Below are 19731 nucleotides of genomic sequence, written 5' to 3'. Positions count from 1 at the left end.
GGCCAAGGCCAAATAAAGTTGTTATTTGTTTTCACACACATGTCACAAAGTAGAATGACATGCTTTTAATTCTCCTAGCTACCAACATCGAATTCATCAATTGTCTCATATTTAAGGTGTCCATTTTGGGCAGAAATGCATCTGGGTCTTCAGTTTTAGGTTGCTACAAGGTTACAATAAGATTTCGTTATGCTTCTATTAAAAGAGGGTTTTTAATCATTGTGGTCATTCCTTTTGTGTGGTATCCAAATGTTTGAAGGTTACCAGTGTGGTGCAGGGTAAGGAGAAACGTCAATCTAGTTTGCTTGGTGGGGTATAGACCTATGAAATCAAAGAAGATTAGTAATGCAAGCGATTTGTGTAGCTAAGTGTCCCCATGCCATTAGGTATATCTCAAGAGGATCTGAATCACAGCTAAGATCCTCCTTTTTAAGATTTGCTAGCACGAATGTAATGTTGGGTTAGATGAATATAACAACATTCTAAGAACATTGCAAGCCTTGTAATAGTATTTATCACTTTATATATGGATAGGTGCAGTTATGTTTTGGATAACCAAGTATGCTCTACAATAAATTTTACAATCGGTGTAAATAAAATAATCAGCTCATTGATTCTTGTTACTAAGTCTATATTCTTGTTAGTGAGCTGTAACTCTATTGCCCAATTGGATAGGCATCAATCCTATACCCAGTTCATCAATCTTGCATCCTCAAAAAAAATCCCATTATTAAGTACTAGTTAAGAGGAAGAACCATTAGTCCTGTGCATCCATGACTATCAATATAACAAAGGAATCATTCTTAAGTGAGCCTTCAATAAACTTAATTCATGTGGGTCATTCTTGCACAATCAAATCAGCTACATAAAAGATATTGCAACCAATATCCTTGATCTAGTGACAATATTTGGGGTCAAAAGTACAAGTTGGTTTGGTGGTTGTTATTTTTTGGTGTCCATTTTGTCTGATTCAATACTTATTTAAGTATACCTCTAGGAATACCCTCCTAATTCTAATCTGAGCTCAAAAGTGTAAGAGAGATAGCCCACTCTTGTGGAGTTGACCTTCTTCACTTGCATGACCTGAACCCTATGCTTGTGAATGAGATTCCATTCCAGGGAGTGGAGTAGCAATTTTTGGATTCAATAGTGGCTAAAACAACAATGCCACCATTTAACAATTACACGATGCCATTAATAGCTTATGCATTTTAAACTTGTAATCTAGGTTACCGGGTCCTTCCCCTGCACCTCCCGGGTCCTAGCCTGGTTCTTCCTGGTCTGGTCCTATGTGGGTTCAGCTAGGGCCCTACCCACAGCCTGTGGGTTCTGCCTGGATGAACCCAAGCAAAACTGAGCCGAATTTCACCTCCCGATGTGTCAAGCCAGCGAATTTGAATGTTTTTTAATTTATCTTTTTACTTTCTATTTTATGGTATCCATCTACAGCAATGGTAAAAATATTGTCAAAAACATGGCATCAAAATATAATCAATAGGTTGATATGCTAGAAACAAATTGGAAGGTCTAATATAAATCATAAACCCTTGCATATTCAATTCTCAATCTCTAATGTGATCAAATTAATAACTATGCATGAATCATGTTTATTATTATTAAGGACAATGGATTGTGTCTACAAGAGTATCAAATGACTGCCTTCAGCACTCTATCAAGTGTGTAGGGGCAGTGATTTGTAGATAATAGTGAGAAAGGGTTAGAACCATGTTAAAATATTAGGGCCAATTCATTACTTTAAGAATAACTTAAGCCGTATCCAAATACTTGACACACTTCAAGGTCCTATAAATTCAAAAAGAAGCAGTCTTAACATGCGTAAAGACCTTGCGAACAGCACCAAACAAAGACAGTGTACAGATAAGCCATCATCAGAGTGATAGTAAACTTCAAATGATAGTGGTATCAAAAGAGAGATCGTAGTGTTCTATAAAGAGTATCCTATGTATCATAGCGTTCTAAGAAGAAAAATGGATATGATAGTCATCAAGTTGTTATATATGAAATGTCATTCATAGTATATTGAGACTACAGTGCATAGAGCTCGTGCATAGAGCTCATAATCACAAATGATTGTCTTGTCAAGTAAACCCAAGTCAAATGACATACAAGAAGATAGTCATATAATATGGATAATGATGATGATATTTTTTATGACCCATGCGATATTTGATCAATGATCAATGACGGCTGATTGTTAACAACATTATTATTTTTTAACTTTAAAGTTTAACATTTATCATGACATTCGAATTTGACTAATATTTAACTATTAATATAGTGGTTCTTTTGCTATGTTATTTGACTATAAATATGGTGGTGTATTTTGAACATAATTACTGCTGCAAATATGTATTTATTTCTGATTTTTATATGTTTTTATATAGACAAACCCAACCCCCGAAAAAATTTTGCCCAAACCTGCAAACCGAACCCTCAAACCCAAACCCAAGCCAGAACTATCAACTTCATTTTTAATAATAGATGTTTATAAATATTTATTCTTTTATTTATGTATTAAACTTTTATTCAAAAATTTAATACTTGATATATTTAAATTTAATATTATTTTATTTTATTGTTTTACTATTTTAATATTTTTATTTTTCAATATTAACATTTAATAAGCTAAAAATTAATATTTTAAAATATTTAATTTAAATTTTAATTATTACTATATAAATTTTAACAAATTTAAATTAGAATTTTTAATTATTAATATTTTAAATTTATTACAATTTATTTATAATATTATATTATTTTATTTTTGTAACATCAAAAAGTCTTTCAATGGGGTTTGAGTTGCCAACCTGTGGTATCCTGTAAGAATATTGTGCTGCTACATCTCTAGAAGATGCATCTGCCTCTATCTTTGTATTTTGATTATGAGTTGCAGCAATTGTCCTTGTCATTGAAGCATGAGAAGAGCTCATATTATGTACTTTCCCATCAGCCCTTTCTTGATCCCTCATAACATCATGACGTTCTAGCTCATTTGCACAAGGTTCAACAGCTTTTCCAGGTATGTGAAAGAAATGAACCCTCACCCTCATGTAAGTACCCTTGCCATTGCATTGGACAAAGCTTACACTTGATTGTGGCTGTTCCACCTGTCCCTTTTTGCCTCGAAACATGATCACAATACTTCCACAATGGGTACAAGGCTTGTTTTCCCCCACCTAACATTCTAAACGAAAAAATAAAAAATATCAGAACAATTTGACAAATCAAAACCACAGTTTCAGGCTCAGCCTTTTCATTTTTATGATTATCATATGAAATTTTTGCAGTCTAACTCTAAGCCAGGGAAAAAATCAAATGTCCCTGCCCAGGTAGACATGTATCATGTACGCAAATTCGCAAAAAGGATAGAGGAAATTTGCTAGATTTAGTTGCAACTGCCCTGGCAGACATGCATGCAAATTTGCAAAATGTGAAACCATAAACAAGGCACCTGAACTAATTCAGACTTTCAGTTTGACAAGGCACAATGCAAATGAACTGTCTCAGACTCTCAGTTTAAAACTTTGCAGTTTGCAAAACTATCAAAATGAATTTGTTGAAAAATATAGCAATCAAGGCATTCGATGAGACCGCATTTTTTTGAGGCATCTGGTTAAACTTTAACCAGATGCCTCAAAAAAATGTGGTCTCATTGAATACCATGATTGCTACTAGTAATTTTGAGACATCTGGTTAAAAACTTAAAACAGTGAAATCTGGTTTCTGATTTTTGATTGCTAACAAATCACATTTTGGTTTCACTTTCTGATTTTTGATTGCTAACAAATCACATTTTGGTTTCACTTTCTGATTTTTGATTGCTAACAGTTCACATGCCTTGTGAATGCTTGCACATTTTGCATACATGTCTACAAATGCAGTTGGAACTGAAAGATATTTAAAAAAAAATTGAAATCAAAAACAAAATTGGAATATTTTTTGTTTGACACACATCTGGATGGCAAATACCAGGCTCGATCTGGTTGTGAATGGCATCTCCTTTCTATACTGCCAGCATCTATGGCTGAGAACGGGCTTCTGTGGTTCGTGAATAATTTCCTTGCAGCATGAAATACCGTTTTAGGGCATTTTGAATAGCTTTTTTAGCTGACTGAAGCAGACTTCACACAGGAGACACTGGGAGACGTCAGGGAGACGTCAGGTTTTTTAAGTGGAGATGCCAGAGACATCAGGAAACTTCAGCCACCGGTCTCACGCGAGCCCTCGAGTTTCCAGAAACAGTACCAGTACCAGAGAGGCGTCTCCAGTACCAGAGAGGCATCTCAGAGACGGTCAGAGATGCATCTCCTGGTTTCATTGGTTTTATCCATCCAAATGTTGTGGCAAGAAGACTCCCTCATTTGATGTGTGTCCTTAAAATCACTAGGATGAACCTACTGGTAACAAAGATGCACATGACCCCAAAAAAGCAGTGGTTGCACCCAGGAATCCCTGGTGTGTCTGCTCACTTTTCTCTCCTAATTTTGAATCTTGGTATAATCCAAACATTTTTACATTGCTTTATCTGCCAGGGCAGTTGAGATGAAGTAGTGGACAATTTTGAAAATTGAAGTTAAGCCCAAATACATATGATCCTTTCTGAACATGAGCATATTCTCAGTTTAAAATATTTAACCACAGTTCGGTTCATTGCTATTATAAGTGTTATGTAGCCAATGGTAAGGTTTATATTCAGCAGCAACCTCTCACTAAGAATTATACAGCTTCAAGCCTGGTCTCTATTTAAAGACCTGAGGAGAGACAGTATATCATAGAGATTCATTTCATTGATGTTAACATGAAGAAATTTTCCTTGCAGCACTGGGTTATTATGAAATCCAGAAATCAACTAACCAATAAAGTAATGAATCCACCAAACTTTCCTAGTGTCAACTAGAACTGTTACGTTCAGGAAAATTACTTACACAAATTGATGGGTATAAAGGGAAAAAGGACTCTTATTTATCAATCATAAAGATCTATAGTACAAATGGTTACGTGTTAGCCTTTGATAATAAAAGATAATTGACACTTACATTGATAAAAATCAAACATTTGCTTAGTAAATACATGGCAGATTTACGAAAGAAAATCTTCCCTGTCCCTTCCCAAGTTAAAGCTTCGTTACCCTGATGATGAGTCAAGTATGAGATTCAAAATGTTTTCTGATAAACTCTATGTGGAGATTACTCCAGAATATACTACAAAGATTCAAGACTGCATAAAGGACCTGAGAACTAATAAGACAGTAGCTTCTATTCAACTGCTATGTCTATACAGGTTGATATTAGACCTCTTGCTTCAGGTATAGAATTCATGGTTCACATATAAAAGACAGAATTTGACATTACATATCTGTCATGCAATCAAAATTAATTGCCTGGCCTAAACAAAATCAAATTAGTGAAGTACATTTATCCAACTGAAAACCTAATACTAGGTCATTAATTTAAGTTTACTCATGCATGCTGAAATCAAAAACCAAGAATTCGGTAGCAAACATTAGTCATATCACAATCACAATCTTACCAAATATCTTTGTATTTGAAATACTTTGGCAGAAGTATGGTTAGAATCACATCATCAAAAGCTTTTGAATGCACCTGTAAGAAATGGGATATAAGAAAACAAACCAAAGATTTAAACTAAGTATATTTGAACAAATCATGCAGTTTGCTTATATGAGTCTTTAAATCCATTGAGATTGGAAGGTAAATAATGCAAATTATTGATACATTAAGATATAATAAGAATAAGCCACAAATTCAAGTCCTAAAAAAATGAACCATTTATCCCACCTAAAATCACTGAAACTATTGTAATATAGCCATTTTGACATACAATTTGATTATATTTTTTTGCTTAAATAGATAAGAATTTATGCCAATTCTATGAACCTCAGAGAAATCCTAGAAGTCAAATATACTTACCAAAGAAGAAATTAACCTCAAGTAAATCCTCGTCTGGAATCTACCTTGTTTCTGCTGTCGGGCAAATTCCATAAGAGCATCCATTGCAGCAACCTAAAAATAGAGGAAAAAAATTCAGGGTCTTTACAATCTTAAGCCTTAAACAATGACAAATGTGGCCAAATTGATCATGAATTCAAAAAAGGTAAAATAGAATAAAATAAATGAATCTTTCTTTTCTAGACCGAACACCTACTACAAGAACCTGTTTCACAGTAGTTATTCTAGGTATTAACATGGATACAATTAAAGAAACATAAGAGTTCAATAAACCTACCCTATGCAGTCACATTATTAAGAAGATCTTATCTTGGGACCACAAAAAGAAAATGTAGAATAAGATATGAATTATTCAAATATATAATCTAGAGAATCCACTTAATTCAACATGTCAACAATCAACTCTGGTCACTTAAGGCAGGAACTTGAGTTGTTAACGTCCCAAAAGTGATGCAAGTTTAATTCTCTCCAGCTCCAAACAACTCAATTTCAAAGAATGACACTCAGAAACAAGAATCAGTATTATCAAATATATAGAGATAAACAATTATAGACAATTTTGAAACTATAAGCAAAAAGAGCCTCAGACATATGAAGTCCATCCATTGCCACAAAATTATAGGAATGAAGCTGTTCTAATCTAAATTATGTAGGAAACTGCTCCATTAGAATTGAACTACTTGATGTTGCAAACAATCATGTTTCAATACTTTCAAGAAATCACTGAATCCTGACGCAAAAATTGTGCTTCTTGTCTGGCTCTTAGTATTTCAACTGCTGGTAAGATGGCTCCTACACCAACAATCATGCTTGTATTTAAGGTTTTACTGACACCTTTCTTCGTCACCAAGGTTTTTTTAGCCTCTCTTATTTATTATGAATTAGGAAAACTAGGATCATGTTTCAAGGATGATTGTCCTTCATGGACTTACGTGTAATGAACCAGGAGTTTGGTTACTCAAAAAATTGCAAAAGATAAAACTCAAAAAGGATAATAAAGAGCATTAACGTTAAAGCAAATTTTCAACAAATGTGCGAAAGGAAATGGTAGCATGTTTTAAGGATGACTATGCTTCATGGGCTTACATGTAATGAACCATGAGTTTGGTTACTCAAAAAATTCAAAAAAAGATAAATCTCAAAAAGGATAATACAAAGCATTAATGTTGAAGCAAATTTTCAACAAATGTGCTAAAGGAAATGGTAGCTCCCAAAAAAAAAAGTTGACCATTTTAAGAAGATATCTACAAACTATATTCATAAAGATATCCACATCACAATATATTTTTATGCTGTTACTCAAGCAAGTATTGTTTATGTATAATATTTGGATGCTACAAGCAATTTTTATCTAGCCTTGTGTCTTCAAACACTTTCCATGCAAAATCTAAAATGAATGTGAGCATTTGACTAGGCATTGCCCAATTAAGGTGGCCTACTCATTCGGGAGAATCATGAATGTAAGTCCCAAGCCTTAAGTAAAGGAGAAGAGAACAATAGAACTCTGGGATAAGGCATAACTCAGTGTTGATGAGGTGGAACAACTCAAGTAATAGCATCCACCAGCTTAGGATATAGGCTCAACCTTTTCAATTCATCCTTAGGAGGAGAAGCCTTCTGCCCACACTCTAGTGAATCCTTTGGATAACTCGGAGTGTTGCTTGCATACAGATTCGGTGGAGTAAAGAAATTATTTGGAGGATTTGACGTGGTCAAAGGTTCCTGAGATCAATAGTGCTTTTGATTAACTTTGGGTCCCGAATTCCCAGCCGACTGCTGGAATGCTTGAACTTCTCTTGTTCCTTCTACTAGGACGCTATTGTTAAGCGAAGGAAAACTATAATTTAGATCTTCAATTAGTCCACTTGCGGATACAAGTGGAAAATGGAAGCCTAGCAGCTCCACTAAACCATTTGTTGATGCTAGTGGAAATCAACCATTTGTTCTTGCATCGTACCATTGTCAAATTCTGGGGGGAACTTGAAATCCTCAAGAATCAAAGCCTGATCATATCTCACTGTAGTAACCATTTCATACCCTGTTACAGTAGGATTTTCTTGCACTTCTACACTATGCATCTCCTTTTTGAAAATATCAGCAGCGATCTTAAATTTGGGGCATTGTAGTTCAGAATCTTGATTCGTATTGCACAACCTACACCAACATGATAAAGCTACATCAGCTAGGAACACCTTTTCTGCTAGTTGAGGTTGATGTTGTAGCCGCAGGAGTTATCATTCACCTGAGATCTTCTTGATGTTCTTCTCAGCTATCTTATGTTCATCTATTTCGTGCTCTATATTCGTTTTGAGGAAGCTGGAAGTGTTTCGATTTTGTATATTATCTGTCACAGCTCTTATTGCATGTGTATGCTTGCTGACATCATCTCTATTCTCTCCACATTCTTTCCGGTAATGGCAAGGACTTTCTGACTTTTGTCGGCATGGAAGTATGTATCGGATTCCTTGGTTTCCGTCACCGACTTGCTTGCTAGCTGGAAATTCATTTGATTTCCCCTTCGCATTTCATCCGTTGGAAGGATCAGTTTTCTATCGCCCTTGTGGCTTGGTTGTCATCCATGTATGAATTGGCATGAAATGTAACTGCCGATAATTCTTTTGTGCACGACTTTCCTTCTTCCGTCAAGAGATATATCATGTGGTGCTTCTTCTATTCGGGTGGTTCTTTCAGTAATGTGGGTGCTCGCGTGAAGTTTAGAGAAGATATATTTTATATATGCTTTCTTCCGTATGAAAGAAAGACTAATAGCCGTATTGTAGCAGTGTGTGTTCTGAGTGTGCGAAGACTTCTAGTGAGAATATAGTTTAAGATATGTACGTATGATCACTATGGTGGATCATTTGTCTCTGAACTTCCTTCAACTACTCTGAATGTTTTTCAGAAGCTATCAGTTTTCAGAATTATTATCAGCTTCTACCATTGATTGTTATGTGTTAACAATCTTGCTTGATTCAAGCTTCAGAAGCATTGTATTGAGAGTTGTACTTTTCAATAAAGTTTAATTTTGGTGTGGCTGGGTTTTTCTCCCTTGGGTGGAGGGTTTTCCGAGGATAAATTATTGTGCTTCTTGTTCTTTTGTTTCAGATTTCTAAGTTTTAATCTTTCTGGTTCTAATTTTGACATGGTATCAGAGCGGGTCTAAAGAAAAGATCCAGAACCAGATTGCTTTACTTTGAAATATTCCTTGCTTTAGCTTAGCTTGTTTATTTCAATTTTTCTCAATGGTGAATGGACTCAAAGTTGAAGACAGGTTGGATGGTGCAGCTAATTATACCTCATAGAAATTCAGAGTCCTTATTGTGCCTGAAGAGAATGATCTTCTCAACTACGTGAAGTTTGTTGTAGATGAACCTTCTAATGATTCTGAGAAAGCACAACGGAGAAAGAATAATTTCATGGCAAGAAAGATACTTATTGATTCTATTAAAGATCACCTAGTACCTGTTATATCCAAGTTGGGTTCAGCCAAAGAGATGTTCGAGTGCCTCCAAAGCTTATATGAATTTAACGGCACTAGTAGAGCTCTAGCCTTGAGACGTCAACTCCTTCATATTAAAATGGCTAGAGGTGAATCTGTTGTTTCTTTCTTCATGAAGATTACAAAATTGAAGGATGAGCTCAATGCTAGTGGAGATTCTATTGAGGATAAAGACCTGGCTATGCTGGCCATGAATGGCCTTCCTCACTCTTGGGAATCTTTCATTCAAGGTATTATTGGAAGAAATCAACTACCCAAGTTTGATCAATTGAGAGCTGATTGCATTCAAGAGGAATGTAGATTGGAGGCAAGAGGAATTGGGCGAAAATCTCACCATGAAGAAGATCATGTTCTTGCTGCCCATACTTCTAAAAGAAAAGGAAGGAAAGGAACCTTCAAGAGGAACAGAGATAGGAATTCTGATTCAGCTCCTGAATCTAAGAAGAGAAAGGATCTCTCTAGGGTTCAATGTTTCAAATGTGACAAGTTTGGTCACTTTGCTAGAGAATGTCCTTCGAGACCCAAGCATCAAGCTGCTGCCACAAATGTTGAAAATGCTTCTCCTCATAGAGAATCAAGTGGAAATTCAGAGAGTTTCTTATTTATTTATGCTCTTTCGAGTAATGTTCCCCCTAATAGTAATACTTGGCTTATTGACAGTGGAGCTTCACGTCATATTACAAGATATCGTGAGCATCTCTCTAATCTGATAGAAAAGGATTCTCATTTGCATGTTATCATTGGTGATGATGCTTGTTATTCTGTGAAAGGAGCTGGAACCACTTCCTTTCATTTAGATTCAGGAATTCCTCTTCATCTGAGTGATGTGCTATTTGTTCCTGGAATCAAGAGAAATCTGATTTCTATCTCAGCGTTGGAAGATAAAGGATATCAAATCTGATTTCTATCTCAGCATTGGAAGATAAAGGATATCAAGTTGCATTTGCTGAAGGCAAAGTTCTTGCATGGAAGAAGAATACTAGCATCAAGTTAGCTCGTGAAATTGGTGTTCGTCATGAGAGCCTATATAGACTTTCAGCTCACCCTATTCAAGCCTTAGCACATGATTCTATGTCTTCTAGTGAGTTGTGGCATAAAAGATTTGCTCATCTAAATTTCAGAATTCTCTCCTCTATGGAGAGAAGATGGTCATCGGTCTTCCTAAGCTTAATAAAGATCATGATGGTGTTTGCAAAGGATGTGCTCTAGGTAAAAACATTAAAAGTCATTTTCACTCTAGTGAAAGTAGAGCAAAAGAAATTCTAGAGCTGATTCATTCTAACTTGTGTGGTCCTATGTCTGTTGCTTCTTTAAGTGGTTTTTGGTACTATGTTACTTTCAATGATGACTTCTCTCGTAAAACATGGATTTACTTTCTGAAATCTAAAGAATCTGATGAAGTGTTGTCTAGATTTAAAGAGTTCAAAGCTCAAGTAGAGAATTTGTCTGATAAAAGGATCAAAGTTTTAAGATCTGACAATGGGGGTGAATATACTTCTGATTTGTTTCAAAAAATTTATATTGAAGCTGGGATTAAGAGGGAGTTTTGTGTCCCTTATAATCCTCAACAAAATCGAATTGCTGAAAGAAAGAACAGGTCTATTGTTGAGGCAGCGAAAGCCATGATTCATGATCAAGGCCTTCAAAGATTTCTTTGGGCAGAAGCTTACAGGACAGCTGCTTATGTTAAGAATCGTAGTCCACATCAAATTCTACACAATATGACTCCTGAGGGAGCATACTCAGGTATTAAACCAGAAGTTAGTCATCTCAGAATTTTTGGGTGTTCAGTTTACATTCATGTACCTAAGGATAAAAGGTCTAAGTTAGAACCTTCAGGTAAGAAGGGAATTTTTGTTGGTTACAGTGAATCTTCTAAAGCTTACAGAGTCTACATTCCGGGTCAAAAGCAGATTGAAATCAGCAGAGATGTTTCATTTGAAAAAGATGTAGCTTGCAAAAGAACTAAAGAGACTTCTATGGAGATTGATAGAGAAGATCATGAGATTTCTCAAGATATGGATACTGCTGCCCCTGATTCCCCTTCTAAGATTCAGAGGGAGACTCCTGAATTAGAAGATCCTATTGATCCTGTTGATCCTATAGATACCTATGTTGAACCAAGTAATGTTTTATGTGACAAGAAGAGACCTTTGTAAGCCAGGCATACTATGCAAGAGGCTGAAAAGTATTCAGCCCCTCGTGGTACTTTCAGAGAAAGTAAGAGACCTCATAAATTTGCAGGATATGTTGCTTTAATGAGTCATATTATTGAATTTGAGTCTTCAAGCTTTGAAGTGGCTTCAAAACAGCAAGTATGGAGAGATGCAATGTTGGAAGAATGTCAATCCATCATCAAGAATGACTTTTGGGATATTGTTCCTAGACCTCAAGGTAAATCTGTTGTTTCTTCTAAATGGTTGTTCAAAATTAAACATGCAGCTGATGGGAGTGTTGAAAAATATAAAGCTAAATTCATAGCTAGAGGTTTTTCTCAAAAGGAAGGTATAGACTATGAGGAGACCTTTGCTCCTGTAGCTTGGTACACTTCAATCAGAACTATCATTGCTATTGCAGTTGTTGAAGGGTGGAAATTACATCAGATGGATGTAAAGACAGCATTCTTGAATGGTGTGATTGAAGAAGAAGTTTTTATTGAGCAACCAGATGGTTTTGTGATTCATGAGAAAGAAACACATATATGCAGATTGAAAAAGGCCTTGTATGGCCTTAAGCAAGCTCCGCGTGCATGGTATGAAAGAATTGATCATTATTTGCTAAGCTTGGGTTTTCTCAAAAATGATGCAGATCCAAATATCTACTTCAAGGTAACTTATGATAAAGCCTTAGTTTTAGTTCTTTATGTTGATGATTTATTTCTTATTGGAGAGGATGATCTCATTGCTAGATGTAAGAAAGAGTTAGCTTTGAATTCGAGATGAAAGATCTCGGTTTTATGCATTATTTTCTTGGCTTAGAAGTGTGGCAAAGATCAAATGAAATCATATTGAATCAAGGGAAATATGTCATTGACATTTTGAAAAGATTTGGTATGTTAGATTGCAAGTCTATGTTAACTCCTATGGAACCAAATCTGAAAAAGTTACATGAGGTTGCAGCAGTTCAGATTTAGTTGATCCCACTATGTATAGGCAATTAATTGGATCTTCGATGTATTTAGTCAATACAAGGCCTGATATATGTTATGTTGTTAACACTCTTAGACAGTTCATGTGTGAGCCTAGACAGATTCATCTTGTTGCAGCGAAGCATATATTGAGATATGTGGGTGGTGCAAGGTTTTTCTGATTTAAATTGAGCAGGGTGTGTGCCTGACAGGAAGAGCACTTCCGGTTATTGTTTCAAATTAGGTTCAACTATGATATCCTAGTGCAGCAAGAAGCAATCATGTGTGACCCAAAGTACAGCAAAAGCTGAATATGTTGCAGCGTGTGTAGCAACACGTGAAGCAGTGTGGCTTTGAAAGCTTCTTGCAGAACTATTTGGGCAGCCTTTGGAACCAATTGTATTTTTTTGTGACAACCAAAGTCGTGTAAAGCTTTCAGTTAATCCAGATTTTCATGATAGATCCAAACATGTGGAGATCAAGTTTCATTATTTAAGAGTTATGGTTCAAAGGAAAGTAGTTGAGCTCAAGTACATTTGCACAGATGAGCAGACAATAGACATTCTCACCAAGCCACTTCCTAGAGTGAAGTTTCCTTATTTTCGAGATAAGCTTGGTATTGTGGAGAATGATGCTCTTGCTAAGAGAGAGTCTCAGCTTCAGTGATTCTCATTTCATGTTGTAATGCATTTTTCTCTGTGATGGAGAAATTTGAGGTGAAAGCCCTTGTAATACAGTTTTCTCTGTGACGGAGAAATTTGAGGTGAAAGCCCTTGATGCTCTTTCCACATATGGGAGTAGCCATAGTGGATTTCATGTTGAGAGACTCCATGACAAAATCACGTTGAGTGACTCCATGATGAGAGCTTGAGTTTATTTCACTCATGGGAGTAGCCATGGTGAGCATCATGTTGAGAGAATCCATGATGCTATTACATTGAGAGAATCCGTGATTAAAATTTGCTATTTACACAATGGATATAGTCATTGTGTTTGTCATGTTGAGAGACTCCATGACTTGAAAGTCTGTAAATGATATCTCCTTTGCTAAGAGGGAGTGTTAATGTTGTAGCCGCAGGAGTTATCATTCACCTGAGATCTTCTTGCTGTTCTTCTCAGCTATCTTGTGTTCATCTATTTCGTGCTCTATATTCGTTTTGAGGAAGCTAGAAGTGTTTCGATTTTGTATATTATCTGTCACTGCTCTTATTGCGTGTGTATGCTTGCTGACATCGTCTCTATTCGCTTCGCATTCTTTCTGGTAATGGCAACGACTTTCTGACTTTTGTCGACTCGAGAGTATGTATCAGATTCCTTGGTTTCCGTCACCGACTTGCTTGCTAGCTGGAAATTCATTTTATTTCCCCTTCGCATTTCATCCGTTGGAAGGATCAGTTTTCTATCGCCCTTGTGGCTTGGTTGTCATCCGTGAATGAATTGGCAAGAAATGTAACTGCCAATAGTTCTTTTGTAAGCGACTTTCCTCCTTCCGTCAGGAGATATATCATATGGTGCTTCTTCTATTCGGGTGGTTCTTTTAGTAAAGTGGGTGCTCGTGTGAAGTTTAGAGAAGATATATTTTATATAAGCTTTCTTCCGTATGAAAGAAAGACTGATAGCCATATTGTAGCAATGTGTGTTCTGAGTGTGCGAAGATTTCTAGTGAGAATATAGTTTAAGATATGTGCGTATGATCACTTTGGTGGATCACTTTTGTCTCTGAACTTCCTTCAGCTGCTCTGAATGTTTTTCAGAAGCTATCAGTTTTCAGAATTATAATCAGCTTCTACCATTGATTGTTATGTATTCACAATCTTGCTTGATTCAAGCTTCGGAAGCATTGCATTGAGAGTTGTGCTTTTCAATAAAGTTTAATTTTGGTGTGGCTGGGTTTTTCTCCCTCAGGTGGAGGGTTTTCCCAGGATAAATTATTGTGCTTCTTGTTCTTGTGTTTCAGATTTTTGAGTTTTAATCTTTCTGGTTCTAATTTTAACAGTCGGTTCTCGGAATTTGGTGGATTGTCCAAAGGTGATAGCACATTTCCATTATTGGGTGCAATATTCCATGTCCTGCATTGCCTTTGGAATCCTTGATTATTTCCTCGAAATCCTTGGTTGTCTCCTTGGATCCCTAATTGTTCCCTTGATTATTTCCTTGATATCCTTGATAATTATTTTGATGTCCTTGATAGTTCCTTTGCATACTTTGCAACTAATTGTTTTGAATCCTCATGTGCGTAAATTTGGTAGACAATCTTCTCACTTGTTCAATCAATTTATTAATCCCATCTTTCTCCTCTTGAGTCCTTGTAGATGATGTTGTATTTTGAAGGTACACTGGTTGTGATGGTGGTGCTTGGGAAAGAGGAACTCCTGGATGAAGTACTAGTTCATTTGCAGGATTTGGAACTGGATTCATAAAAATGGAGTATGATGTGCCAATGCATGATTGATTCCTTGAATTTCATTTGGCGTGGCAACATATCCCAAGTGGTTGAGTGGTCCAATCCCAAATCAACATTGACCTTGATTGCTTCCACGTAAGCCGTTTTTAGATCATTTGGGACTGGGTTAGCTCTCCTTACGAACATGGATCTAAGACTATCCAAAGCTGCATAATAAACTAGTGGTGTTACATTGGCATTCAAGTTATATGGAATTGGACCACGCAATCTTGTATAAGCCTCGTGAAACCTATTGTTGAAGGCGCTGATTGATTCATGCTCTTGTCTTTTCATCTCAACAAAATGTTTGTACAATTCAGCTGAGCTGATTGGCAAACTAAATTTTGCCAAGAAAGCATCCTTCATCTCTTGCCAATTGCGGATTGAATCAACCAGCAGATTGACATACTAGTAAAATGCTTCTTCTCCCAAAGAATATAGGAATACCCAACAAGCAACATCTTCAAACTCGATGTTCCTATTTTGAAGAGTATCCTCAAAAACCTTGATATGCTCATTTGCTATTTGATTCACATCATTGACCTAAAACTCGGAGCAAAAATTCATTGGATTCTTGGGCATATCGTGATAATTTGTAAATGTCATAAGAGGAGATGCATTTGCGGGACGCCAAGCTGTTGGAGCATTTGTTTGATTTGCTACAACCGCTTGAATTGGGCTTTGATGAATGCTCGATTGGGCAGCTACTTGAGTTCTAATGTGGTGGAGTTTGGAACAATTTTAAATCTAATAGAATTGACCAACTTAAATCTAATAGAATTGACCAGCTTTGTGATAAATTTCACTGCAAATATATTGTTTTCATTTGACAACAAAATTAGGAGACTAAAGTAACCAGAGCAGATGAGGAGGTGCAAAGTCCATGCACTATGCTAATAAAATAGAGTTCCAAAATCCATTCAACATGCTGTTGTGTTGTCTTAGTAAACAAATAATACACTATTTAAAACCATCTTCTCAACCTTCTCATGGAATCTCACCTTGCATTCAAGCATCTTAAGTTTATTTAAAAGTTGTTTATATAGCGTTTGTGTTGAACATTTAATGGATAAGGATAAATAGGCTGCTTCTGTCAGACCAGAAGTCCCCATGCGTTAACAATCAACTTCATCTTAGAATGCCCTGGCTCTTTACAAACCACAGATACATCTTCATTTCTGTTATGTCGGTGGCTTCTTCTAAATAAATGTCAACTCTGCCTCATCTGATTGGCTTACATGGATTACATTAAGATATGTCACTTGACAAGCATAGGCTCTCTATATATCTATAAATAATCCCCCGTCTAATATAATTATATAACTACATTTGCATTATTCTACAAGAGCTTGAGAATAACGAAGCACTTATACCTAGCAGGACCTCAATACAAGGAGAAAATGCAATTTCAGCAAGTATTAAATAATATTATAAATTATAATTGAAGTTTATCAATCAAGAGGCATCTAAGGTTCTAAAAGAGTTAAAATTCTTGAAGAAAACATTCTATTTAAGAGAGACCAAGCAAGGAGGAGGTATCATTGAGAAGACATTTCAATATTTGATTTCTACTCCCTATGGAGCATGGATTTTTGGTTCAATTAACCTAAGGACAGAACCCTTCTAGCTATGGAATTGGAGGACCAAGATCCAACATTCCTTAAACTGATTTCACGCGGAGATCGCCATTGTGAAAATTTGATTAAATTCGGTTTAAATTAAAATATCCTTTCAACTAGAAGCAGGTCATGATATTCTAAGGGCAGATATCAGGCAGATTTGGCGAGTTTCAAGGGCATTTCATTAAGAAATCCATTGCTACAAATTTAGAAATAAATTAGCAGCCACTGCAGTAAATAAGTTCAGTATTCTATTTATATCTGAATAACATAATAAAAAATTAAACTGCAATTTCTCGCTCAATTTCATATTTATGTTTAATTCTGCCAACTATTACTATGAGCTTGGGTTTATTACTTCTTTTGTAAATTAATCGGAATATTACCTTTATTCCAACTGATGAAAAAAAATTCAATGTAAATTTTCCTCTCGAAAACAGCAACTAAGAGAAGGCTCGGAAATGAGAAATTCACAAAACCGAAAAAAAAGATTCTACGTTTGTTTTAAACTTAAGAATAAGATAAATAACCCGTAAAGTGGGATTTGGTACTGAAGAAGCCACAATTTTTCTGAGAAGCCGCAAAAGCTCCCTATATTTACTCCATAGCCACTTCCTGTATATATCTTCGGCCTTTTCTCCATCATCTGTTTTTCCTTCTTGACTTCTCTTCCGTTTTTTCTTCAGCCTCTCTGAGGCTTCCTTCACAGCAGAGGCCGCGAGTTCAGTTCTCAGCAATGGTAGAAAGAAGGCCTGAAGAGTAATCAGGGCTTCTAAACCCTGATCAGAAATTGCTGCGTTTCCAATGCACGAGGAAAGCAGGCAAATAAGAATAGGGGCATTGTTTACATGCGCTCTGGATGTGAGAAGCTCGTGTCCTAATTTCTTTGTTCGCTCCATCTTTGAGGTTTCAGACAGACAATCTGCGGCTGGTTTCTCCTCTTAAACCCCAAAGTATATATACGTTGCGTTTTAGGGGTTTTAGAATGTGATTCATGGAAGCTAATTAGGGGAAAGGATCCAGTAGTTGAGCATGTTCCAATTGTTGTGAGGGTTGTTGATAGAATTTTGTTCCAAAAATTGAACAAATAAAACCTATTGTTTGAAACAAAAAATATCAATTTTTGTTAGGAAATGTACCAACAGTTGTTAGGAAATGTACCAATAGTTGTTAAGAAATGTACTAATATTGTAAAAAGTAACCAATCAGGTGATGCCACATCGGCTGCACAACTATTGGGGTCTCTTTTGCACGCCTATTGGTCTCACTTTTTTGGGGGGCTGTTTTGGACACCTTGGCAAAAAGCATGCTGATGTGGCATCATATTTGATGATGTGGCCCTGAAACCTTAGTTATAAGCCTGGGACTTGCCAAGTAAGCTGCTGTAAAAAAATCGGAGTGATTCGAAATTTTCATGTAGGATTTTGAGAAGCGTGAAGTTAGGGTGCACGACTACTGGGTCCTTTCCCCTATTATTTTTATTTTTAGTTGTTTTTATTAACTCATTGTTAAAAAATTTAGTTGTTTTTATTAATTCATTGTTAAAAACTATATTTTCAATCAGTTACATATTAAAAATAAACTACAAAATCATTTATTTTTTTGTTCATTAAAGTTTACATACAAATTTTTTAATAAAATATTATTTTATTTCAATTTAATTAATCATATTTCAAAAATACATTTTTTTTTATAACGTTAAAAATTGTAACTTTGAATTAAAAATACTAATCAAAATATTATATTATGTTGTTATTATATTGTAATGTTAATAATATGGCATCAAAATAATAGCTTTTCATTCTCAACTTTTAAAATAAAAAATAACTAGCATATATACCTTAAATTTTAATTTAATCTATATAAAATACGCCGAGAGATATCCTTCTCTCGGCGCTTATTTGACTTTAGGGTATTAAAAATAGGCACCTTGAGAAGGATATCTCTCGACATATTTTATATAGATTAAATTAAAATTTAAGGTATATATGCTAGTAGCAGTCGTGCGTCGTGACATAGAAAACATAAAATAAATGCAATATATAATTATATAGTATATTTTTCTTGAATTGAATTAGATGTAGGGTTATCTTTAGGTTTTAGGGTTAGGACTAATTTCGAGGGTTAGGGTTAGGGCTTGAATCATGGTTAGTATAAGGGTTATGGTTTGGGACAAGGTTTATAGTTAGGATTAGTATCATGGTTAGGACTTACATAATGTTTAGGTTTAGGTCTAGGGTTAGCGTTAGGAGTTACATCATGGTCAAAGTTAAGGCTTGAGTTAGAGTTAGTATTTACATCATGGTTAGGGTTAGATTTACCTCATGATAAGGGTTGGGGTTATGGTTAGGGTTAGGTTTTAAGTTTAGGGCTAGGGATTATTGTTATAACGTTAGGGTTTCTAGGGTTATAGTAAGGACTACTATTATGGTTATGATTTATGTCATGGTTGAGGTGAGGGTTAGGGTTAGGTTAACGTTAGATTAGGGTTATTATTAGGATATTGGGTTAGGGTTTAGGGTTATGGTTTATATCATGGTGGTGGTGAGGGTTAGGGTTAGGATTACGATTAGGTTTAGGGCTAGGGTCATAGTTAGGATTATGGATTGCAGATAGGGTTAGGGTTAGGGTTAGGGTTAGGGTTAGGGTTAAGGTTTAGGGTCAAGGTCAACATCATAGTTAGGGTTGGTTTTAAGTTTAGGGTAATGGTTTGGGTTAGAATTTACATCATCAATAACATTGGGGTTAGGATTATGGTTAAGGTTAGGGCTTAATATAAAGGTTAGGGTTAGAGTTTAGGATTAGGATTAGGATCATGGTTAGGGTTTAGAGTTAACGATAGGGATAGGTTTTTTATTAGGCGTAAGGATTATTGTTAGTGTTAGGGTTTGGGGCTATGGTTAGGATTAGAGTTAGGGTTTAGAGTTATAGTTAGGATTATGGTTAGGGTTATGGTTTACACATGTTTGGGGTTAGGGTTAGGTTTAGGATTTTGGTTACGGTTAAGGGTGTATCATAGTTAAAGACAATGCTAGAGTTAGGTTTAGGTTTTG

At 35.7% G+C, this 19731-nt stretch overlaps 1 protein-coding gene across 3 annotated transcripts in view; it reads right to left on the bottom strand.

Annotated features, from left to right (window-relative positions):
* LOC131078821 (protein NUCLEOLAR COMPLEX ASSOCIATED 4) overlaps positions 1 to 17734 on the bottom strand; it is a 142714-nt gene extending 124980 nt beyond the window's left edge. For all 3 annotated transcript variants that reach the window (XM_058016600.2, XM_058016601.2, XM_058016602.2), the window contains exons 1-3: positions 17209 to 17734; positions 5952 to 6044; positions 5551 to 5624 (exon numbers count right to left, since the gene is read on the bottom strand). In XM_058016600.2, coding sequence (XP_057872583.2) covers positions 5551 to 5624; positions 5952 to 6044; positions 17209 to 17577 — 536 coding nt within the window. In that variant the 5' untranslated portion in view covers positions 17578 to 17734. The remainder of the gene's footprint in view (positions 1 to 5550; positions 5625 to 5951; positions 6045 to 17208) is intronic.
* Positions 17735 to 19731: the final 1997 nt, after the last annotated feature.

Source organism: Cryptomeria japonica, chromosome 2 (assembly GCF_030272615.1).
Source record: "Cryptomeria japonica chromosome 2, Sugi_1.0, whole genome shotgun sequence".
Lineage (NCBI taxonomy): Eukaryota > Viridiplantae > Streptophyta > Pinopsida > Cupressales > Cupressaceae > Cryptomeria > Cryptomeria japonica.
Note: the sequence above shows the minus strand (reverse complement) of the source record. Positions and strands in the feature narration are given on the sequence as shown.